This window comes from Lagenorhynchus albirostris, chromosome 11 (genome assembly GCF_949774975.1).
Source record: "Lagenorhynchus albirostris chromosome 11, mLagAlb1.1, whole genome shotgun sequence".
Lineage (NCBI taxonomy): Eukaryota > Metazoa > Chordata > Mammalia > Artiodactyla > Delphinidae > Lagenorhynchus > Lagenorhynchus albirostris.
This window is the reverse complement of record NC_083105.1, coordinates 78,941,279-78,966,729: the sequence shown is the minus strand read 5'-3', so window position 1 is coordinate 78,966,729 and position 25,451 is coordinate 78,941,279. Positions and strand designations below refer to the sequence as shown.

Genomic DNA, 25,451 nt, shown 5'->3' with positions numbered 1-25,451 from the left:
GTGGGGACGTAAGTAACTCTATTGCCAAAGAAAAATTCAATGATACTAAGTTAAGGCAACTTGGCCCACTTGATAGTTAAGCTTTAAAAGACTTTGAATTTTAGTTAAAACGTTAACAAAAAAGATGAAGAAACATTCTTTACATTAGTATTTATTTAGAAGTTACGGCAGTTCTTCCTTCCAAATTGTTGCTCTTTAAGAAGACTGGCTGGAGTTCGTTTTATGTACTGCTGAGTAAGCATGATGTTTGAGGCCAGTGGTTCCAAAAAATGGATGTGCAGATTCACCCAGGGAGCAGATTAAAAATACAGATGACTAGACGACACCCATGGAAATTCTGACCCTATAGGTCTAAGGTGGTATCTAACAACACAGTCATCCCTCAGTATCCACAGGGAATTGGTTCCAAGACCCACTACGGATACCAAAATTCGCAGATGCTCAGGTCCCATAGTTGACCCTTCATACCCGTGGTTCCGCAACTTCGGATTAAACCAACCTCAGATCCGTAGTACTCTATGTATTTAGTGCTTACTTCGGCAGCACATATACTAAAATTGGAACGATACAGAGAAGATTAGCATGGCCCCTGCGCAAGGATGCCACGCAAATTCGTGAAGCGTAGTACTCTACGAATTTGGTGGAAAAAACCCATGTATAAGTGGACCCGAGCAGTTCAAATGCATACTGTTCAAGGGTCAACTGTATGTACTTTTATTAAAGTGACCAAGTGATTCTGATGTAGCCATCCCACAGGCATGCCCTGAGAGCTACCAGACTATTGGTTTATCAAAAAAAATCTTAGGGCTTCCCTGGTGGCGCAGTGGTTGAGAGTCCACCTGCCAATGCAGGGGACACAGATTCATGCCCCGGTCTGGGAAGATCCCACATGCCACGGAGCAGCTGGGCCCGTGAGCCACGGCCGCTGAGCCTGCGCGTCTGGAGCCTGTGCTCCACAACGGGAGAGGCCACAACAGTGAGAGGCCCGCGTACCGCCAAAAAAAAAAAAAAAAATCTTAACTTGTCACTTGAAAGCCTCATAAAGAACCTAATAGCTAGACCAGATAACATAGAATTCTTTAGTTAAAGCAGTGACTGGGGTGAGGGACCCTGCTTAACAAACACATTTTGAAAACCGAGCTACATCTGAAACTAAATATAAACCACTGTAAACAAATGGTATTTACTCATAAGTTTTTGGAAGGGAAGGCAACAACTGCTGAACCACCTGATCAAAATATTTAACCTACTGTCAAAGCAGTTGCTGTCTAGAAAATTGCCGTAAGGTTTTCAGAGGGATCCTGAGAAAAAAGAATTTTTTTAAAGTAATGACCAGAAAACTAGCAAATCTTGAACTTACTATTGATGGAAATGCAATGTGGCATTTACAGATCTCAATGATCTGGTCCCTTTATAACTCTAAGTGTGTTCTGTGAAAATTAGTTCATCAGAATGTTAGATATATGTAGGCAGGTGGGACTGGCTAACCATGAGTTAAGCAAAATTAGTTTCTTTCTTTACACCCTTTACTCTACCAATATACTAAGTGACTTAGGTAGCTCAACAGCAAAGTAAGATTCCCAAAGTACCTCCAAATTCTTCAGGCTTACTCTTTCCTTACTAACATCAGCTAACCTCCTCTATTATAACAGATGACTTCCCCATGTTTATTAGGGAATCTTTTGAGAACCAGCTGTACTTAATCTAAAAAACTAGATACCCTTAGAACATTTTCAATAATTTCATTAGGTATATTAGAATCAGCAAGTCTGATCATTCTTGCCAAAGCAAGAGTTTCCTCCCTGAATAGCAAAGAAGAGTAAATGAAAGATCAGTCTGGAAAAGTTACCTGTAATGGCTCTTGAAGAAAATCACTTTGATTGGATAGATTTTGTTCTGTAGATGCTGCAGAGAGTGAAATCAACAGTAAACTACTGAGGGAGGAGAAAAGTTTATGCATACCAACTGGGTGGAAACGAAAGTTTATACTTCATAAAACAAAGCAGTATCTGGCAGAACTAGCTCTCAAGTCCTTTCTATTGTAGTAGAGCTCTAAAAAGAGTCAGAGAGGATTACAGAAGAAAAGGATACTAGTTCCATCAATGGACAAAAGCAGCATTTCAAGGCTTCCAAAAGAAAAGAACTATGACTTTTAGAAAACTGGTAATTGTAATCTGGATGATAAAACCTGGGCTATCATGAGCAGTAATTAGCTGATACACTTTAAGTTACAAGTGCAGGGGTCATCTGGCTCTTCAGTTTTTTTTTCTCTTTGATCATGTAAAATTAAATATACTTTTCAATTACATAGTTTCAGTTTGGTTTCTTCTTATTAATCTCTATCACTTTTGTTAAGTACTTTCTCTTCCTTCTCCTTACCCTACCCAGGAATTACTGGACCAGTCTTCTGGTTGGTGTCTACTGCTCACTGCAGCTGAACTATGGCTTTGATTATGTCATTCCACCTCTGAGATAAACTAGTATAAAACAAAAAGCCTAAAGTCTGAAGCATCAGACCAGATTCAGATCTGGGCTGCATCATTAGTTACTGTGTTAACCTGTGCACTAAATACCACTGATGTAATTTCACTCATAGTTAGGATCCAGAAGCCTCCACACTAGACATACAGAGTTGAAAGAAATCAAGCAGGTTCTAGTCAGAATTCACTCCAAGAAGAATATAAAAAGTAGCAAAGACAACTAATATTGTGTACTTCCATTCACCTATCTGGAGACCTTCTCTAAAATGCAAACTGGTCAGTTAAGTACACTAACATCCTCATGGTAATTTACCCGTATGTAACTCTGGTAACATATGTACACATTTAGAAAAAATTAACACACAGACATAGTTTAACCTTAAGATAATCTAGAGTAAAATTATATGTAAAAGAAGTAATTGGAAAAACGGCTGTAGGTCTAACAAGTCTTAAGAATGAGGACATACCTACTGGGCTACCTGGAGTAGCTGAAGGCGGCTGTGATGATGGAATTGCACTTGGAGGTTTGTCAAAATCCAGAATAGATTCCTAAAGACAAGAGTTTAAATAATAAGTGAAAACAAAGATTATCATTTGTTGGTAAAGCTATTACCATTAAATTATTTATGATGTCAACTGTTTATTAGCTATAGGAATCTAGCTAATAACCATCTCAAGATGTTAATAACTTAGTCTTTATAGGAGAAGAAACAGAATTAAAAGCGAAATCTAAAGTAACTGTCAAACCTTAAAACTGTGTCAGGGGCTTCCCTGGTCGTGCAGTCATTAGGAATCTGCCAGCCAACACAGGGGACACGGGTTCAATCCCTGGTCCAGGAAGATCCCACATGCCATGGGGCAACTAAGCCCGTGCACCACAACTACTGAGCCTGTGCTCTAGAGCTCGCGAGCCACAACTACTGAGCCCGCATGCTGCAACTACTGAAGCCCACGTGCCTAGAGCCCATGCTCCACAACAAGAGAAGCCACTGCAATGAGAAGCCTGTGCACCACAACAAAGAGTAGCCCCTGCTCGCCACAACTAGAAAGCCCATGTGCAGCAACGAAGACTCAATGCAGCCAAAAATTAATTAATTAAAAAAAAAAAGACTGTGTCAAGTGTTAAAACTCCAATAGTAATTCTAAGGCCAAATGAGGAAAAGAAAACTCCTGACTTGAAGTCTTAAACGTTAATCCTAGTGTAGACTGAGCCCTCATTTTTATTACAACCAATGAGAGGGTCTAATTATTTTATCTCAACCACTAAACTAACTCATGCTCTTAGAGACTTTCATGACAAGTAGGCATTCTCTTCTCCCATCTGCCTATCCTGGTTATCCTAAAAATATTTCCAATGTTTTGAGTACTTAACTTATATACTTACAGTGATCGTTTTAGGTCTTTTATTTATCAAATAATTTGAAGAGGCATGCAATTCCCTCACTTTACAAATAAGCAGAAGGTTGGAGGTTAAATAACTTGCCACAGATTACACAACTGGTAACTGGTAGAAGTGGATTTAAATGCAGGTCTAATTCCAAAGCTCAAAATCTTTTTACTACACAAAAATCTCTTATTTGCCTACTTCATCCCTCAGTAATACCATACTATTCTGAAATTCTATAAGAGTCTTATGACACAACTGAGCATGTGTCATAATGAATGTCTTATGATTATCTACACACAACAGCAGCAATATCATTTGAGCACTTTAAGCTTCTTACATGTTTAATTCATTTTATTACTCACAACAAACAGGAGTAGGAACTATTATCATTTTTTCAAAAAAGAAACTGAGGCAGAGAGTTAAGCAACTTGCCTAAATTCTCAGAGCTAGGAAGTGGCAGAACCGAGATTTGTACTCATTCTGGACACCAGAATCTATGCTCTTAACAACTTCATTTAATGCTTCACATCAGAAGCTAGCAGCCCCATGACTATCATTTAAGATTCACTTAATAATGACTCATACTTGCATAAAGTTACAAGTTCCTTGAATCTGGGTCATCAGATCCTGCAGTTTTTCTTTCCTCAATACTGGATCCTTTGGAAGGGTAGAGGAAGAACCTACAGGCTGATGCATAGGCTTAGGCACCTATAAGATAAACCCATAATGTATAAGAGTGAAATTCAAATTCAAAAGCCTAATTCAGGAAACTAAGCTTATCACTACATCTTAATGTAATCAAAACACATAGCAGTGTTCATTTATAGATTTATCTCAGGTAAAGAATTTCCACATAAATGCATTTTCTAAGTAATTTAAGCAAACTTTTCATGTTTCCTCCTTCAGAACAACTTTAATGGGAAATGTTTCTAAACATCATCTTTTTAAAGGGAAGGCCCAGAGCAACAGAACTTCCTTTGTAGAAGTTCTCTCATTATGGACATCAGTTACCCTGTGTGCTCTATGATAAGATGCCACTGACTATAATATAAAACACATCAATGATTTTTTTCCCCAGGGAAAAAAATTACTACCTCCACATTAAATATACATCCCATTTTTAACACATATCTGATTTCAGAAACAGTAAGATGTAAAAAGCACATACATATATATCCTACAGTTGAGGAAATATACTATTATATTCTGTTATACAGTGGGTATACTTTGTGGGGGAGGGGGCTACCGATGTTTAGAAGGTGGTTCGCCCTCCTGCTAAATTTCTTAAGATTGCTGAATACCCTGAAATACACCTCATGTTTATGGTTATTTCTTACAGGTATCAGCAAGCCTGTCCCTACCAGCTCCTCTTCTCCACCTTCTAATTCACTGGGGAGTCACATAGCTAAACTTGTCAACAGTGTCATAAAATAACTGTTAATAGACCCTAAGGGAATATATGAAAGGCTCTTTTAAGAGAAAAGTATGAACTTTAGTGATTTATTTCATGTTACCTAGTCTTTTGGCTTTGAACTCTATTTTGCCCTTGACAGTACTTGGTCATGTTCCAAACAGCTGAGATTTCAATACAGATAGAGGAAAATACTCTACTATACAGAGAAGCGTCCTCTCAGTCACTGAGAGACCCTGTAACTTCAATATAATGATGTCTGTGCCATAAAGCACATTAAATGAGTTTTGACCTTTCCAATTAAACACCCTTAATTTTAAATACTATTCAGCAAACAGCATGGTATCAATATTCTGGTACGGTAAAGGTTCAGCACTGCTATACCTAGTGGAATTTTTAATTGCGGTTTTTTAAACAGCTTTATTGAGGTATTAAATTGGGTTTTTAGATATAAATCTCTCAAAATAGTTGCTATATTACAATTACTGTCATATGATATCTAGTTTATGAAAAAGGCTATCAATCTTCTGCAGGGTCAGGAAGAAGCTAAAATTATATTACCACTTAAAGAGGAAGAAAGGAAAATAAAAGGAGACAAATAATTCTAAAATTCTCTTCCCATAAGGTAGAATTGAGGCGGGGGTAACTTATAAAATGCAATGCTTTGAATTCCCTAAGCAAAATGTTTTTCTCCCCCCACCTTTTTTAATTATAGTTGATTTACAATATCGTGTTAATTTCAGGTGTACATCACGGTGATTCAGTTTTATGTGTGTGTGTGTGTGTGTATTCTTTTTCAGAGTCTTTTCCCTTATAGGTTATTACAAAATATTTAGTATAGTTCCCTGTGCAATAAAGTAGGTCCTTAGCAAAATGTTTTTCAAACTGTTAGAGGACCAAAGATTTCCGGGCATGCCTTTGGCTAAAATGGTGTGGAAGTACAGCAACACTACTAGATGTATATGGAGAACACTGGGAGGGTAGCAAGTTCACATTTCTTAGCAAACAAGGTGGTAACAAGTCTTCAACAAGTCTGCAATGAAACAGTGGTAAATAACTTATGCTTTAATAAAAGACAACACTAACTAGCATCGTATCCAAGATTATTCATTATAAGGCTTCTTATCTTACTGACATGCGTTATTTATCATTAGCAGAATGAGGCCTTATATTTGAACTAAATCTCATACTCCAAAACCTAATTACAGAATATTTAATGGCTATACTTTTCATCTGCAGAAAATTCTTCTGAAACAGAAATAGATAACTAATTCAGATCCTTCCCCAACTACTGCTTCTTCTGAAACAGGACATGAAAGATTTCTGTTTCTTCTCCTGACCATCTGTACCTTCTTCAAAGAGGACAGCCTAATTTGAGTGACTATAAATGCAAGAGAAGGAAGAGAATACAGAAAAATGTAACTTGTCAGAGAAAGGTCTCCTGCCTTTTGACATGCATTTACGTTTCTCACTTCTTCAACATTATGGTTTTTTCTGAACTATCCACTATTTTGATGTTATATCATGTCATTAAAATTTGAGCACTAAAACAATATTTTCTAGTTGTGGAAATTTCACTTCAGGTTAGGCGCAAATGACAGATTAAATCTGCTTCCAATTTTCTAGGGAAAACAAATTATGCTTTAAAGAGCTAAGTGAAATACTTAATACATTAATTAAACATGGGTTTTACTGATCTTTTCCTAAAGAGAACTTTTAAATTATCACTACCACAAATCTCTATTTATGCCTACATTGATAGGAACAAACTGATACAAATCAACTCACATCTTTGGGTTCTGTATTAAACTTCCTGGGCAGCAGCTGGTCATTTGGTATGAGGCTTGCTGTAGCTACCCCCCAGGACTTTGGAGAAATCTGTGATTGTGTTGTTAAAGGGTGTTTTTGACTCTCAACATTGTTTTCCCAGGATTTTGGAGTCTCTGGCGGTCTTGAATCCTGTTCTTCACACGTGGGAGTGGTCCATGACTTGGTGATGTCCTGTTCACTCTGCACAGAAGGTGTCCAAGACTTTGGAGTTTGCTTCTTTGGATCCTGTTCTTTCTGCAGCTGAACTGGCCAAGGCTTTGGCGTCTCCTGCTTCTTCTGTTCCTCTTGAATGTATCCCACTTTGGATTTAAGAGCTTCTTGCTTCCACTGGCTAGGAGTTGCCTTGGTTTTCGAGACATCCTGCTTCTTCTGCTCTTCCTGCAGAGTGGACCTGAGTTTTGGAATCTCTTGTTTCCTCTGTTCTAAGGAAACTGCAGGCTTTGATACCTCCTGGTGCTTCACGGAAGACTCCCAGGACTTGAAGGATTCCTGTTTCTTCTCCTGACCATCTGGTTCGGTAAGCACATCCCAACATTTGGGGAGATTTGGTTTTCTAGCATAATCTGCTTCCCAAGATTGCTCTTCATCTTGTTTACTTGAATAATCTACTTCCGTCATGTAGCGTCTGTTAAGAAACTAAACCACAGGGAAAATGTGCTCAAGTCACAGTCTGTAGAAGACCTTGAAGGGAATACTGAACTCCTATGTCCACTGGTCTGAGCCATTGTGCTAACAGGAAACTTCTAACCTTATCCTACTTGAAAAGAGTATTCTACTTTTATGTCCATTCCTTTCCCCTCAATTAACAGAAAGACAAACTTCAAAAGTATACTTCAAAAGTAGCAACCTATATTTGATTCACCTGAGACTGGTAAGCAGTGCACACCGTGGTGCCACATTTGCTTGACTCAGGCTCTTTTACCAAGGTTACTCTGCCTCTGCCAGGCTTAGGACCACCTGACCCCCTTCAAGTTAAGGCAGAGGGTAGTTCAACTACACAAAGTCCTACTCTTTACACTGAAGCCTTATGTTTCCTGAATTACCAGCCTTTTCTTTATTCCCATTATATATCAATCATACTGTGATTTTGCTTCTTCCATTCTTTTCGGCTTCCATGAATTCCGATGTCACTTCAGAAAGAGAACAAATGCCCTCTTCTATTACCAATATGAGTAAATTCTGGAAAGAGCAAAATCCCACCCATCTTCAAATTCCAATACAGGGACCAAAACCACCATCACCACCAGCTAACACTTGAGCCGTTCTGCGTGCCAGGCCAAATTGTAAGTAATTCAGATTTAACCTTCAAACCTCACAATAACCATATGAGGCAGGCATTGTTATTATCCCCATTTTATGTAGGAGGATAACAGACACAGCTGGGCTATATATCTTGCCCAAAGTCATTAAGCTAATAAGCTGCAGAGCCAGGATTCAAGCTTAAGCAGTCTAGCTCCAAAGCCTCAGCTCCTAACCACAACAATATACAAAAGTCTCAAAAAACACAATTGACTGAAAATTACCTTTCGGTACCTTACCTCTTGTGGTTGTATCTCTGGCTGTGCAAGTTCCATAAGAGACTCTGAGAAGATAAAAAGAATATTAAATAAGTACTAGGTAAACTACAAGTTTTTAGACTGATTACACTGTAATTCATTCCGGGCATATTTCAGAATAGTAACAGAAAAAGGATATTCAGAATAGTAACAAATTTCAGAATAGTAACAGAAAAAGGATAGTGCAATTAAGTACAAATTAAGGCAAATTTCAGAATAGTAACAGAAAAAGGATAGTGCAATTAAGTACATTCAGGGCAGGAGTAATTCTCACTATTGGGTGCTGGTCAAAAGCATGTGGTCTGAGGCTAGTTGAAGCTAGTAGCTCTGCTTATATAAGACACTTTTCTGAAGTCACGTTGTAGTTAAAAACTGATTTCTGACTGAAAATAGGACTATCTCCTCTTACCCACAAACACAGCTTCTTTCAAGTTGGATTTATAGCTCTGGTGCCATGGGGTAAACGAGAAATACTCGAATCTTGCTAGTGGCTACCAAACGGCTGCTTGGACTACCTCCTTAGAAGTAATATTTCTTAAATAACTCCAGCCTCAACAATAAATAGCCAAGGTGCCATTTATTCAAAGTATTTCTTCCCCAAGAAAAGTGGAATTTTGAAAAACATTATTTCTTTTACTGATTTTGGCAATTTTTTTCCTAAATCAATATGTTAACCTTAGATTATTTACATTCTTGTTCTATACAGTATTGGAATGTACTATAACTCACATTTTAAACAATGGTTTTAAATGGAACGATCCTAATAGTTTAACAAAGAATTCAAATTCCATAAATGCCTCATTTTAACAGTGTACTCTCTTGTAACAAAGTATAACCTAATGTTTCTATTAAGGTTGACTCTGCAAATCATGGTAGTAAAGCCTAGAGATGTGTCCTAAACCTAGGCTTATCCTGGGGCAAGTAAAGATTTCTATGCATGTAGAAAATAAAATTAAAATAATCATTTTACAATGATTTGACTCATTTTGGTTAAGTGTTAAAAATGCAACCACTATAAACAATTTCAGAGATCACAACAAACCTGACTCTTTGACAGATTCAGTCTTCGATAATTGTTTTTTCTTCTCTGATTTTATTAGCATTTCTTCCTCCAATGATACCTCTTTTTCCTTAGCATTTTTTGGAACTGGGATACTTTCAAAATAGCCTGAGTTCAACAATTTAGATAGTAGATCTTTCATGTGTTTGTCTAAGAAAGAGTGATTAAGACTTCGTTATCACATAGCCTAATAGTTCATGGAAAATTATTTGGAATAGAAATCGTAATATAATTTTATCCTAGTTGTAGTATGTCATTATAACAGTCTACACTGAGGGTATTCAAAGAACTGGTCGTACCATGAAAAGGAAATATGCAGTCCATCGTTACGTCATGCTGAATCAATATAAATTTTAAAAATCAGAATCCCAAAGTTTAGCAAGTCACTTAAGTTTCCCTGGGCCTCCATTTACACCATTTGAAAAATGGCTAAAAATCAGAGACTCCAATCAAGGACTTTATCTAGTATGTTATAAAAGCACACATCTATTCCCTGAGCTGGGAGAAAAGTGATTCCTCCCATCTGCCCCCAAGACATCACAAAAAGCAATTACTCTACCTTCCCCAAGTAATTAGGCTTTAAGAGAAATAAACAACACAGTTCCTCAAACATAAACTTTAGAAAAACCTATTTTGGACAACCTCTAAAGAATTTTTAAAGTATAAAATTCCATGATTAAGATTTTACTCTTGAGTTATGCTATATTTCACTCCTAGCACATCACCATTTGATGATCAAGAAAAATCTTAAAATGATGTTATTAAAGTCACTGTACCATAAATAGGTCTAAAGTCTATTTTATTTTTAATATCCACTAAAAACATAATTCCCAAATTAAGCAGAGTTCTCATACTTGATTTGGGTCTACTATTCCTTTCACAGAAATACTGTGACACACAGATGACCTTTTTTTTTAAATCAAATTCGAGGTATAATTTACAAAATTCACATTTTAAGTGTACATTTTTAACAGATGTTAACAGTCATGTTACTTCCACCATAACCACGATACAGAACATTTTAAACAACTCAAAAAGTTCCCTTATGCCCCTTTTATAATCAATCTCCTCCCTCTACTCCCTGGCAACCACTGACCTGCTATCGTTCTAGTTATGTCTTTTCTAGAATTTCATATAAATGGAATCATACAATATGTTCTCATTTTTTGTCTGGCTTCTTTCACTCAGCATAATTATTTTGAGATTCATACATGCTGTTTCAGTATCAATAATTCATTCCTTTTTTCATTGCTGAGTAGATTCCATTGCATGAATATATCACATTTTGTTTATTAATTATCAGTTGGTGTACATCCGGGATGTGTTCAATTTGGGACTATTAGGATAAGCTGGTATGAACATTCATGTACAAGTACTCATGTGAATGTATGTTTTCAATTCTCTCCGGTACCAGAAGTGTAACTGCTTGGTTATATAGTAAGTGCATGCTTAATTTTATAAGAAACTAACAAACTAGTTTCCAAAGTTTTTGTATCATTTTGCATTCCAGCCAAGCAATAAATTTCTGTGGTTTAAACTTTAAAGGACTTAGAAATTGAGATAGTTATTCATACTTAAATATTTTTAAAAAGGAAGCAATCACTAGTAATAAAAATGTTTACCAGCTTCCAATGAGTTTTCATTATCCTAAACTAGTACACAAAACTGTGTACTTCATGTCCAAACATTTGTACTTGGTCATTTGGCCAAAGCCTATCTAGGAAGCCAAAAGCACTCTTTCTCCCCAGATTATTTCCAGACCAATAGACAACAATATTTCAATAGACTATGTAGCCAAATCATTCTTATTTTCTTAAGCAAGTCTGATAGATAAGCCTTGATATTAACAATATGTGGATTTAAGATTTGTAAATAGAACAGGTACTACCACGCACAATAGAGAACTGAACCCCAAAATGCTCAAGCACTAGTCCCTAGCTCTTGTTCCCAAATGACAGTGACTCGTCACCTCAAAACTCTCCCTAGGCTCCATTTTAGCGAGTACAATTATACAATAGCTGCTTTTAACAGAACTAAACAAAGATATCATTCTGCCGATGAATCTAGTATTGTCAGACATGTAAGTTCTGATGGACTGACACAGTTTTGGCCCTCAATATCATACTAAACTCCTAGATGTAAAGTTTAGTATTTACTGCATAAGTCCAGAGTAGAGAAAACTCACATGTCGTTCCTACCACTGCTTTCTCACTACCTTCCAAAAGGTCCCAAAAGTACAAGGATGACTGCTCCATCTGGTCTTCAACACTGACAAGGAAAAGCAGCAGCAGAACAAAGTGGCTTTAGAGGCACATATATTTATATATGGAGCAGTACAATTTATACAATATAACCCATCAACAATTAAGACATTCAATGTTAATTTTGTGGTTTTTTACTCTTTGGAAATGAAAAATTGAAATTTTATAAAAGATGACTAAATACCCATTTATGGATTTCAAACGTTCAGCATTTTTCCTTAAAACAACTAAAATAAAGATTTTACCAAATACAGCTATTAAGGAATAGACCAAAAAGAGTTTAAACCAATCAGTGTGGTATCCTTCATTATCAAGTATATGCCCTAGATAAAAAAAAAAAAAAAAACAGTGGAATGGAAATATTAAGAGCTGCATTTGTCTTTAAAGAGAGCAGCTCATTTTTCAAATTGTTTCACTTACATTTCACATATTAAAGTAAGCCACATTCCTTGGATCTACCAAACTGAAGCAAGAGAAGGAAGCATCCAAATAGGTAATGATGATGGAACAGACTATTGGGATGGGAATAAATATATATATATGGCTATATATAAGTAATTAAGAGTTTTATCAGGTTTCTTCCTGCACTGATAGGGCTAATTTCTAAAGCAGTTGAAATCTAACTGCTTTTGCATGGCTAACAGACACAGCATTGAAACAACCTGTATCTAACAAACCAAAAGCATACAGCTTCTGCTCATTAGCTGATTTACTCCATCTAAGCAAAAACAGTAAATAGATACTGTAGGAGAAAAAAATTGGGTTGCCTCAATTTGCTGGTTTTATATTTTAAATTATCAGATTTGTTTCTCAGTATTTACTCACAGCCTAAGAAGAACACTCAATAATTCTTACTTTGACAGTTTAGTGATACTAATCAAGTTAAATTTTATTCACCTCCACTTAAGTACAGCAGTAGTAAGGAGGCAAAGACTCTCAGGTAACACAACAGCCTGATATAATTACAAAAAATTTTTAAGAATATACATAATTAGTATTATGGTTAATACCTATACAAGGTTAAAACTTGATTAGACATTTTAAAAATCAGTGTTACAATAAAGAAGCAGGTTAATGAGATCATTCAAATTCACTTTCTTAGTAGACAGGCTATCAACCTCGTGAGAGTCTGGGCAGGCCAACGTTTCCAAAGCTGAATATATATATATACACATACACACATATATATACATATATACATGCTGAAAAGCTAGACTAAAGTGTTATGTGTCCTGTTTCAGGAAAATATTTTCATTAACTTACCTCAGACTTTCATTTCTTTCAGGACAGGTCAATTTTGAAAATTTAATGAGGTAGTCAAGTTCTTTTAAAGGCAAATACACTGCACCATTCAAGCCCCCTTTGAAGTCTTTCTGTACATGTTCCTGCATCAAGTTCTGTAATACATACTGAACTTGAAGTATAGTGCGAAGCTTTTTCTTCTCAGCCTCAAGTTTTAGCATGTGCTCCCTTCTCTGGGCTTTCTTCTGCGCTTTAAGCAGCTGTTAAAACAAACGCTAATTAAGACTGACAACTCTCCACAACCCATACTAGCAACCCATTCGTCTACAAAAGTCCAATCCCAAAGAGTTGAGATTAGATGATAAATCTCAAATATATAACACTGACTGTGAAACTGACAAGGTCATTTAACCGCCTGCTTGCTTTTTGAGCTAAAGAAGTCACCGAGTACTTAGCTGGTTTGTCTCAGCTAACCAAAGCTAAAGAAGTCCAATATGTGACTCCCAACCCCAGGCTGAACCTAGTACCTCTACTATCACCATGATGAGAAGCAAAGTACCTATCGTTAATGTCTATATTAATCATAAGGTTTTACTTTTCCATATTATGTATACCAAGCCTTTTTAGGCTAAGTATTTTAAGAAAATGCTTCAGTTTAGTTTGGGGTTTTTTTTAAATCTTATGTTCCAGGGGAAGAGTATTTAAAATGGTTGATTTTCAACCAACCAAAGAAGACTGCCTAAAGCATAAGGAACTGAAAACCAAACAGAAATAAAATGTCTTACAAATGTAATGCCAAAAAAACAGCCACAGCAAACAGGAGTTTTTTTAAGCAAAACTGAGAGAGTTTTCATAATAGTTTGTCATGGAAACACACATGGAAAATTAGTGGAATGTAAGTTTTCCCTCAAATGCGTGTGTGTGTGTGTGTGTGTGTGTGTGTGTGTGTGTGTGTGTGTGTAGACTGAGCAGCTCCGAGTCTACTCTAAAGCTTACAACTGTAATACCTTAAAGTCTGATATAATATGTGGGTTCCAAAAGTGGCTTCTCATTTATAAAATACCAATAACAAAAAGTACCATCTATTTCCACTGAGAAACCCAAAAGGTATTTTCTCCCCATAGGTGTTTTTCTGTTTGTAATGTTTCCAACGTACTGGATATTTTCCAAGGTATGAAAATTAAGATAACAAAAAAAAAACTTTTATATTTTTCCTATAGATGAGTTAAAGTACTTTGATTCAGCATCAACATTTAAAACTCTACAAAAGAGACATTCATAAATCCTAATCAAGATGGGGCCTTAAAAAAAAAAACCTCAGGAAAAAGATTCATTATGGCATTATTAATTCCTTTCTACAGGGTATGAAAGCAACTTAATAAATATGACTTGTGCTACTACCAGGGACAAGAGACAATGGCTGAAGATAAAATTTTAAGAGTGAGAAATGGACTGGTTGGGGGTTACGTGGGCAAGGGTATTTTCTTCAGGACGGCAAAGGCTCAGAAAAGCTTTTTCCAAGACCTTAATATGGACTTACACCAATAACACTTACCAAACTCAGCTTCTGCTTGAGAGGAGGAAAGACGATAGAGGTGGCAATTCTAGCTCTCCAAGACAGTGGGATTCCCTTGGACACAGATTCATGATGGTATAAGAAAAGGCAGTTGGTGCTGAGGACATCTTCAGGACTATATCACATGATTACCTCAGATCTCTCTTTGGCCACCTCCCAGGGTTGGATTAGGTGTTTTTATGGGCTCAGGTCATCCTGAACTTCCCCTATCAAAGTATCTATTATATGAAATGCTTATCTTTTTCTTTAGCTGCATCCCCCTTACGCTTCAGCTCCATGATGGCAGGGACTATACCTCTGTTGTTCACCAGTATATCACTAGTACCCAGCACAGAGTCTGACACATGACAGAACCTCAAATATTTATCGATTCTATCAGGTATCAAGTAAGAAACATGCTGTCTCCTACGTCATAATCAGATGTCATGAAAACCACTGACAGCAGCCTATTCTTATTTATGTGGAAACTAAGCAATCAGGTGACTTCTCTTCTTTCAGTTGAAAACTGATTTAGAAAGAAGATATGAAGTAAACTGCTGTCAACCAATAGCACCGAACCATAAAATTTATTTTCTGAACCATGACTTAGAATGATAAATCCCCAAAGGACAAAGCTCATATCATGAAGATAAAGAGAGATGTGGTGGGCTGAAGGCTTCCAACTTTAGTTTGAAGGGAAAGAAGAAAATGCTACACAAACTGCAAAACAGGCTACCATAGAAGAGGTCTGACGAAAGAGTTAAAAAAGAAAGCCCCCAAATTCCTAGGCTGGAAGGTACTTCGCTATAAAAATAGTGAACCTTGGACTTCCCTGGTGATGCAGTGGTTAAGAATCTGCCTGCCAATGCAGGGGACATGGGTACCAACCCTGGTCCAGGAAGATCTCATATGCCACAGAGCAACTAAGCCCGTGCGCCACAACTACTGAACCTCTGCTCTATAGCCCACACGCCACAACTACTGAAGCCCAGGCACCTACAGCCCGTGCTCTGCCACAAGAGAAGGCACAATGAGTAGCCCCCCCCCACTCACCGCAACTAGAGAAAGCCCACGCACAGCAATGAAGACCCAACGCAGCCAAAAATAAATAAATTAATTTAAAAAAAAAAGTGAACCTCCATAGGTGCCTGGCACATGGATGGTGTTTAAAAAAAGATTTAAATCTAAATATTTGCAAATGAAGCAACTGACAAAGGATTAATCTCCAAAATTTACAAGCAGTTTATGCAGCTCAATAACAAAAAAACAAACAACCCAATCCAAAAATGGGCAGAAGACCTACATAGACATTTCTCCAAAGAAGATATACAGACTGCCAACAAACACATGAAAGAATGTTCAACTTCATTAATCATTAGAGAAATGCAAATCAAAACTACAATGAGATATCATCTCACACCAGTCAGAATGGCCATCATCAAAAAATCTAGAAACAATAAATGCTGGAGAGGGTGTGGAGAAAAGGGAACCCTCTTGCACTGTTGGTGGGAATGTAAATTGATACAGCCACTGGGGAGAACAGTATGGAGGTCCCTTAAAAAACTACAAATAGAACTACCATATGACCCAGCAATCCCACTACTGGGCATATACCCTGAGAAAACCATAATTCAAAAAGAGTCATGTACCAAAATGTTCATTGCAGCTCTATTTACAATAGCCTGGAGATGGAAACAACCTAAGTGTCCATCATCGGATGAATGGATAAGGAAGATGTGGCACATATATAAGATGGAATATTACTCAGCCATAAAAAGAAACGAAATTGAGCTATTTGTAATGAGGTGGCTAGACCTAGAGTCTGTCATACAGAGTGAAGTAAGTCAGAAAGAGAAAGACAAATACCGTACGCTAACACATATATATGGAATTTAAGAAAAAAAAATGTCATGAAGAACCTAGAGTAAGACAGGAATAAAGACACAGACCTACTAGAGAATGGACTTGAGGATATGGGGAGGGAGAAGGGTAAGCTGTGACAAAGCGAGAGAGAGGCATGGACATATATACACTACCAAACGTAAGGTAGATAGCTAGTGGGAAGCAGTTGCATAGCACAGGGAGATCAGCTCGGTGCTTTGTGACCGCCTGGAGGGGTGGGATAGGGAGGGTGGGAGGGAGGGAGACGCAAGAGGGAAGAGATATGGGAACATATGTATATGTATAGCTGATTCACTTTGTTATAAAGCAGAAACTAACACACCATTGTAAAGCAATTATACTCCAATTAAAGATGTAAAAAATAAATAAATAAATAAATAAAAAGAACATGATACATTGAAAAAAAAACACCTGAGTGGAAAATGAAAATTTGACAGGGTAACTCAGAAAAGAGAGTTAACAGAAATTTTTAAGTATTATAAAAATATACTTCAAACCTCCAACCAGAAGGCAGATATAAAAGATCTTTTTTTTAGCACAATGGACCAAAACTAAATAAACTTAACATATGGGGGGTGGGGGGACGGGGAATCAATCACACAAGAAAAAAAATGACTTAGAAGTATTGTATCTAAAACAGCCTAGAAGTATTTAACAACTGTGAAACTAACAGAAAGTATTATAATTAAGTGATGAATAAGTAAACACGAGTTAAAGTGTGCTATGGATAACAAAGCTAATATCATCTTAGACTTGCATTAACAGAATTATCCAGAAAACAGAAGGAAGTGTCTCTATACTACACTATTTTAGGTTTCACAATACCTTTCAAAAGTTAATTAAGTCAGACATCCAGAAGAGAGCAACTCAGAACTATATTTTACAAGGATTAAGATGGTAGCTGTCTTCAGCTTCAGAATGATGTTTTGGGGTTTTTATTTTTTTATTGGTTCTTTTTTGATGCCACAGGAATGGAGAAGAGAATTTTAATTCGCCAAACAAGAAAATATCCCAAAAGTAGAAAAGACTATCTTATGAGGCATGCTCCCCATCTCAGAAATGAATTTACCAAATTATTTCCTCAATTGGTAGAACATGATCTTTCAAGGGCCATCTAACACTAAGATTCTAAAACAATGAAGAATACTTCATTAATGAATGCTTAAGACTTCACTATTAATTACTGATTAAATCTGTGGAAGAGAAAAGTTTGAGTTGCCAACACAGAGCAATTGAAACAAGCAGTGGGACCAGACTTAACGCTATTTAAATGTAAGATGAACCATAAATTTTCCTGGTAATAACTACCACGCTCTCAAGAAGAGTCTACCAGTAACGCTAAACTTACAAGCCTATGTAATATAAATTTTCAAGCCTATATTCTAAAACGTCTTTAATAAATGTTATCTGTCAAAATAGTTTTCATGCCCCTTCTCAATGATTTCCGTAATTCCACAGTGAAATAATACACATTAGATAACTAACACTTTATTCACAATGCCTCATATTCAGATAACATTTGTGCTGAGACTCTAGAAATCTGAAAACACTAGTTCTTCAGAAACTATACTCCTCCCCACCTCCCCCGATAAAATATCAGCAGGAATGAGATGAACAATAACCAAACACCATTATCAGACACTTGATATTTTCTTCAAGATCAGTGGTTAAGTTCGTTTTAGGAAAAGCAAAGAAAACATACTCACATCTTGGCTCAGTCCAGAAAAGGTTTTCTGAAGCTCCTTGGCAAATTCTAAGTTATGTAGCACTTCTTCATATTTCTCAACTGCTTCCTACCGAACAGGATAAAAAAAATCAATTCTGTGAACTTCTAAGTACAAATATCTCAAAATAAGTTCCTTAATAATAGCAGAGGAGATTTAAGACTTTAGGAACTAGCCATTTACTATACATACTCAAAAAAAGTATGGAGAAAGTATTTAATAGAAGTTACATAAAGTTAAATTTAAAAATTCAATTGTTTATGCTAGAAATCTGAACCATAATAATAATAAAGCTGACTATCTATAAAGTCTAAGGTCAGAGAGGCCTGTGGGTTTTAAGAGCACTGAGCCAATAGGATTCCTCTGTCAATATTCATTCACTACACAAATATATTACACAAATAGCACAGTGAGAATCACACAGATGAAAGCAACCTCAAGAAACTTATACTATGGTAGGAAAGACTTGTAAATAATTACCTATAACAGACAAATTAAGTATTGAGACAGAAATATTGTATATATATATATATTTTTTTTTTTTTTTTGGCCACACCGTGCAGCTTGTGGGATCATAGTTCCCCAACCAGGGATTGAACCCGGGCCCTCAGCAGTGAAAGTGCAGAGTCCTAACCACTGGACTTCCAGGGAATTCCCTGTAAATTTAAAGAGGAAAATTTTCTTTGAGATTTCACAGATGAACGAAGTTGATAATTAGAGAAGGGGTAGGTTGTTTTGTTTTGTTTTTTAATTGGGGTATAGTTGTTTTCCAATGTTGTGTTAGTTTCTACTGTACAGTGAAGTAGAATTCCCTGTGCTATACAGCACGTTCTCATTAGTTATCTATTTTTTTGGTGGGACTTTACCTCAAAGGGCCATTATGAAACAGAACAAGATGGGGAACTTGTCCAATCAGACAAAGGCATATTAGAAAGCCTCCATGGTTAAAATAATATAATATTCCACTTCTGGGTATCTACCCAAAAGAAATTAAAACATATGCCCACTTAAAGACCTGTAAGTAAATTTATATAGTACATTATTCGTTATAGCCCAAAATAAAAACAATCCGAATATTCAGCAACTGGTAAATGGATAAGCAAAATGTGTTATAACCATACAAAGGAATTCTAGTTAGCAATAAAAATAAATGAATTACTGATACATGCTATAACATGGATGAACCTCAAAAACATAATGGTAAGTCAAAAAAGCCGGATGCAAGACTTTATTTTATATGAAATATCCAGAAAAGCCAAATTTATAGAGATAGAAAGCAAATAAGGGCACAAAAGAGAACTTGAAGGGGTTATAGAAATGTTCTAAAACTCGATTGTTGTGATAGCTGCATAACTCTACAAATTTACTATAAATTATTGAATTGTACGTTTACAATGGGTTAATGTTATAATATATTTATGATACCTCAATAAAGCTGTTTTTAAAATAATCTGATAGTACTACGTCTTTATAAAGGTACAGAACAATAGGAACTCCTGTGTACTCCTTGTCTTAGCATAAATTGGTACAATAATTTTGGAAAATAGTTTAACATTTTTACTATGAAGTTAACTATGGGTATACCCTACAACCCAATGATAGGTATACACCCTGAAGAAATCTTACACCTGTACCTCAGTAACACATATAAGACCAATCAAAGTAGAATGCCAAAAAATAAACAACTCAAACATCCATCTATTTACAGACTACTAAGTAGAGAAAAACAGATGAAATATAGCTACTTGCATCAATATAAAAATCCTAAACATAATGAATAAAAATGATAAACTGAAGAATATACAGTATAACATTTATCATAAGTTTCAAAAAAGCAACCCTAACAGATTTAAGGACAACAAATTAGTCCTGTTAAAACAAAAGGAAGGGAATGAGGGGGAAAAAGTTCAAGGTCAGGTTACAGGAAAGAGAGTTCTGCAAAGGAGCTTCAGTGTTGTTGGTAATATACTATTTGGGTTGAGCAGTGAGTTCTGACACTTGCTTTATTATGCATTGTAACTTACGTGCAATACTTTGTTTGGACTACATATTTCTTAATAAAACAGGTAGAGAGGCCTTCCAAATATAGAACCAAGAATGCACAGATAACATAACCATATCATACAGTCCTCAAAGGGATGTAAAACTAAAAAGGAATACCGCTTCATATCTACTCCCAAATGGTATTAACTTTGACTCAAGAAAAGCAAAATCAAATGGGAACTACCTCGACTTCCCATCATCAAATGTGGATCCATCCTTTCTTTCTCTCTTTCTTTATATACTGGAGGAGATGTCCTTCCACCTGTGCCCTGGATCCTATTCAATTCTGCCTTCATGGGAGATCTTACTCTGATTCTCTCTTTAATGTCTTGAGCCTCTCCCTCTCTGTTGATGCTGAAACCAGCATTTAACAAGTTCAAGTCTCCCCCAACCTAAATAAGAAAAATAAAAAGTGCCTTTCTGGCAACCACATCCTTCCAGTCTCAGACATATATCAAAAATGCCTACACAGTTTCCATTTCCTCCTCAGCCCTTATCAACCTGAATTGTTTCCACCATTCCACCAGAACTGTCCTGGCTAAAGTCAGCGATGTCAGTCCCATCCTTTAAACCTATGCATCTTGTATAGCTCTCATTTTGGTTAACTTCTCAGAAGACTTCAACATAAAGGCATCCTCCTGCTCTACTAAGATCCCTTGTTTTTTTGTAACACTAACTTCCCATTTCTCCAGCTTTTTATTTACCGGCAATTTTTCCATTAACTATTCTCACCTCAGTTTTTAAGCACTTATAAAGATAATAGGACCTACATCACAGAGATGTGCAATTTAAATGATTTCACGTTTATAAATCACTGAGAATGATGCCTGGCCCGAAAGTAAGTTCACTATCAATATTTTTAGCCACTATCAATATTATTATCCAAACATGAAATGTCAGATTTCTTTAGCATTCTGTCTTACGCTTCTTTTCTGCTTTCTATACTCTCACCCGTGATAGTCTCATCTTTTCTCATGGCTTCAATTAGCAGCCATACAGGTGATAGATCTGTAGACTAAACTTCTCTATGCTCCAGACCTTCTCATAAATACTTACTAGATATCTCACCCTTTAATGTTTCACAGGCACATTAAAATCAATGGTCCAAAATTGAGCTCTTTATCCCATCCTCCCAAAACATTCTTCTCTCCCGGTGTTTCCAAGCCCAATAAATGGTTTTGCCATCCACCCAACTGGTCAAGCCAGAAACCTGGAAACCACTCTTGGTTCTTCTCTCTATTCCTACACAGTACCAAGCTATGTTGATTTTACCTCTCAAATCCAACTACTTTATTCAAACCCCTCTGCCACTATCTTGGTACCAGCTCCCAAAAGCTCTGACCTAGACTACAGGTATAGCAGCTGAAAGCATCAAGTACCCTTGCCTTTTGCTCAAGCACTCACTTGAGTCTCGGTTTTCCATTTCAAATCCAGACCTGAATCAAAATAGACATTAAAGTTACAAATGGGACTCTAAAAAACTTCATTAAGACACTTTTCTTACTATTTTAAAGGAGAAATCTAAGTTTATGTTAGCAATAGTGAAATCTCAGAAGTCTATAGCTTAGTCTCAACAGGTTACTTAAGAGTTACTACCAAAAGAGGTTATATTAGCTAGGCACATATAATCACGCAGATCATAGAAAGCTTTATTTACAGTATTACAAATAACTGTTGGGTTGAAGAAGAAATACAAACTGAATTACAAAATTTCTAGCCAACAATACTGAAAACAGTATCAAATCAAATCTATAGTATCAGCCAAAGCAGTGCTTGAAGTAATAGTCACAGCTTTAAATACATATAGGTTGGTTGGGTGGGGGGGAGGACAAATTAAGCACTCAGCTTAAAGATAGAAAATGAAGCAAATAAACCAAAGGAAAGCAAAAAGATAAAAGGCGTAGGAGAGAAAAAATAAAAGCTGGCTTTAAAAAAGAATTTTTTTAAGCTACTCACTAACTTAATTGAGTAAACGAGGAAATACAACCACACAAAGTTAGAAATAAAGTAATACAGAAATAGGCTTTTATAAATAATTACTTTGTCCCAATCTTTGCAAATAATTTTTAAAACTGGATGAAATATTAGTGATTTTCAAGGAAAAGTTTTAAAAAGTTGACTCCAAAAACAATAAAAATCTAAACAGATCAATTTTCAAAGAAAAAATGGAGAATATTTTCAAAGCACTCCCACCCAAAAAAGAACCAGGCTGACAGTTTGAGAGCATTTCAACCAAACTTTAAAGTATTATGGAAACACTGACACCACATTAATAAAGAATGAACAGGCAGAGCACAGATGTTTAGAGCAGTGAAACTATTCTGTATGTTACTATAACAGTGGATACATGCCATTACGTATTTGTCAAAACCCACAGAATGAGTTGAACCCTAATGTAAGCTATGGACTTTGATGATGATGTGTCAATGTAGGTTCAATTGTAACAAATGTACTACTCTGGTATGGAATGGTGACAGCTGAGAAGGCTGTGCGTGTGTGGTGGGGTCAAGGGGTATACAGGAATTCTCTCTACTGTCGGCTCAATTTCTAAAGCTGCCCAAAAAATAAAGTACACTAAGAAAAAAAGAAGCAAAAATAAAGGCCCCAGAAGTATCTATATTAAGCTAAACTGTATACAGGCTTCAAGAAACTATGGACAAATACAAAGTAACCTATTAGAATCATTATTTTGTAAGATGAGAAATGAACAGAGGAAGGACAGGGTGAAAGAAAAACTATCTTTTTTAATATTTCCTGATTTCTAAACTATGTGAATTACTTGCAACTTTAAAAACTAAACTTAGAGCTTTTAAATTAAGTACTATACTACTGACAACAGTTCTCTGAGGGGTCAGATTATAGATTTTTTTTCTTCTGACTCATCTGCATTTTCTAAATTTCTACCTTAAGTATATATTCCTTGTATGAGATGTTATTTCTCAAAAGTACCACTAACTATATACTTAATCACACCTAAAAACCTAACATTCAATCACTTTATATTTAGTAAATCTATATGTAATACATATTTAAATGCCTACCATATACTATAAACCATTCTAAGTACTAGGAAAACAACAGTGACAGACAAAATCTCTACTTTAATGGAACTTACAGTGTAAGAGAAGGAGAGATAAAACTTTACAGTTTGTCAGAGAAGCACTTTTATTAAGAAAATTAAAGCAAGGAAAGGAGCAAAAGAGTGTGAATGGGGGAATGGAGGTATGGTATTGTCAGGACATGCCTTACTAAGATGACCTTCAAATAAAAAGCTGAAGGAGATTGGGAATGGAGCCATTTAGACATCTGGGAAAAAAAGCATCCCAGGCAGTAAGAACAGCACATGCAAAAGCCCTGAAGTAGAAGTGTGGCTGGGATGTTTGAGGACCAGCAAGAAGGCCAGAGTTGCTGGGATGAAGCCAGCAAGAGAGAGAAGTGCAGGAAATGCAATAAAGATGTAAAAGGAAGTGGGGAGCACTTTCCGTAGGGCCTTATAGGACATTTTGCCACCATGATGGGAACCAATAGGGAGGGACTTTTGAGCAGAGGAATGACCATCTGACTTGTATTTGAAAAGAATTACTGAGGCTACTATGTTAAGAATAGACTTGGAGAGCAGAAATAGAAAAACCTGTGAGGAAGCTGTTACAGTAATGCAGATGAAAGGTGATGTGGTGTGGAACAGGAAGGCAGAAGCAGAATTTATGAGAAATGGTCTGTTTCTGGATTTATTTTGAAGGCAGAATTGACCAGACTTGCTGATGGGCTAGATATGAGGTATGAAGAGAAACACAAGAAATTCTCCAAGGTTTTGGGCAACTCCATCCTTCTAATTCATCAAGCCATTAACTGACATAGTGAAGGTTAAAGGAGGAACAGGTTCTGGGAAGCAAAATGAAGTCAAAGATGTCAAAGACAACTGGACATAAGAATCTAGAGTTGAGAGGACTCATCTATTGGCAATATAAATTTGGCATTTGTCAGGATATTACTCAAGAAATCTAAATTAATACTATAGAAGCAACATGTAGTTGTGAAGGCAGTAATGAAATGCTGAGATTAAAGTTTACCTGGCTGGAGCTCTGAAATATAGCATATCCTCGACATTTCTTACAGAGCTATCATGAGAACCACCAACCTCCCCACTCCCATCCCCTATGTTTCCCCAAAGTCAAAAACACTACTGTAACAGAACATTTCCTCCAAGGGTATTTACACAAAGGGAAGTTTCATCACTTTAAAAGTTATCGAATATACCATGACTACTTAAAAACAAAGCCATGTTGAAACGCTGAAATGTCCAGCTAAGTCCTTTCACCAGCTATCTAAGCCCATCATTCTCGGAGCTCAGACAATTCAAATCTGTGCCTCAGCAAAACTGTAATTTACTACATCACAAAAATTCGAGGTCAGTGAAGAACAGCCAATATGGCAAGGGAAAAGCCCTTGAATACCAGGACCTATGATTCACAACCAAAAATTTTAGTTAAAAAAGATAAAAGACAATAGATCTACAAGCTAGATCTAATAAGTTTTAGATTAATTTTGTCCCCATCTTAGTCAGGAGATGTGATCAGGTCAAAATGGCAAACATCAATAAAGCATCTTTTAAATTTTCCATATAGCAAAAACTCTCCTTCACCATATTAGATAAAATTTGCAATTACCAGGTATATCATGGGAAGGTAAACAATATTTTTTTTTTGGTAAACAATATTTTTAAATGTGGTAAATAGTAAATAGTTATAGTAAGATTTTTTTAAAAAAAAAAAAGGCCCAACATCTATCTATCAGATAAACATGCCTCCTGCGAAGGAACATGGCAATTCAGGATAGAAAAGCAGGGAGAAACCATCAAAGGAATTAGAGGGAAGCAACTAGAGAAAACCAAGGTAAGCTGTAGTAAATATTCTTTTATATTTCAGAGCAGAGAGATGTTAGGTTTAGAAAAATAGAAAGCTAGATGATTCCCTGCTCTTCTCCTTTAGTCCACTCTAGTG

General features: G+C 36.3%; 1 protein-coding gene and 1 non-coding gene across 6 annotated transcripts in view; one reads left to right on the top strand and one right to left on the bottom strand.

Annotated features, from left to right (window-relative positions):
• Positions 1-25,451, bottom strand: part of CAPRIN2 (caprin family member 2) — a 41,878-nt gene that overhangs the window by 12,575 nt on the left and 3,852 nt on the right. For 4 of the 5 annotated variants that reach the window (XM_060166613.1, XM_060166616.1, XM_060166611.1 and 1 more), the window contains exons 4-12: positions 18,391-18,477; positions 13,249-13,487; positions 11,910-11,992; positions 9,707-9,874; positions 8,647-8,690; positions 7,067-7,744; positions 4,453-4,575; positions 2,948-3,029; positions 1,850-1,905 (exon numbers count right to left, since the gene is read on the bottom strand). In XM_060166613.1, the coding sequence (XP_060022596.1) occupies positions 1,850-1,905; positions 2,948-3,029; positions 4,453-4,575; positions 7,067-7,744; positions 8,647-8,690; positions 9,707-9,874; positions 11,910-11,992; positions 13,249-13,487; positions 18,391-18,477 (1,560 nt within the window). Of the gene's footprint in view, positions 1-1,849; positions 1,906-2,947; positions 3,030-4,452; positions 4,576-7,066; positions 7,745-8,646; positions 8,691-9,706; positions 9,875-11,909; positions 11,993-13,248; positions 13,488-14,782; positions 14,858-18,390; positions 18,478-25,451 lie in introns of all 5 variants that reach the window. The other variant, XM_060166612.1, reaches the window with a different exon arrangement.
• On the top strand, positions 528-634 carry LOC132530154 (U6 spliceosomal RNA). The gene has a single exon (XR_009543708.1). It is a non-coding gene; the product is annotated as a U6 spliceosomal RNA (small nuclear RNA).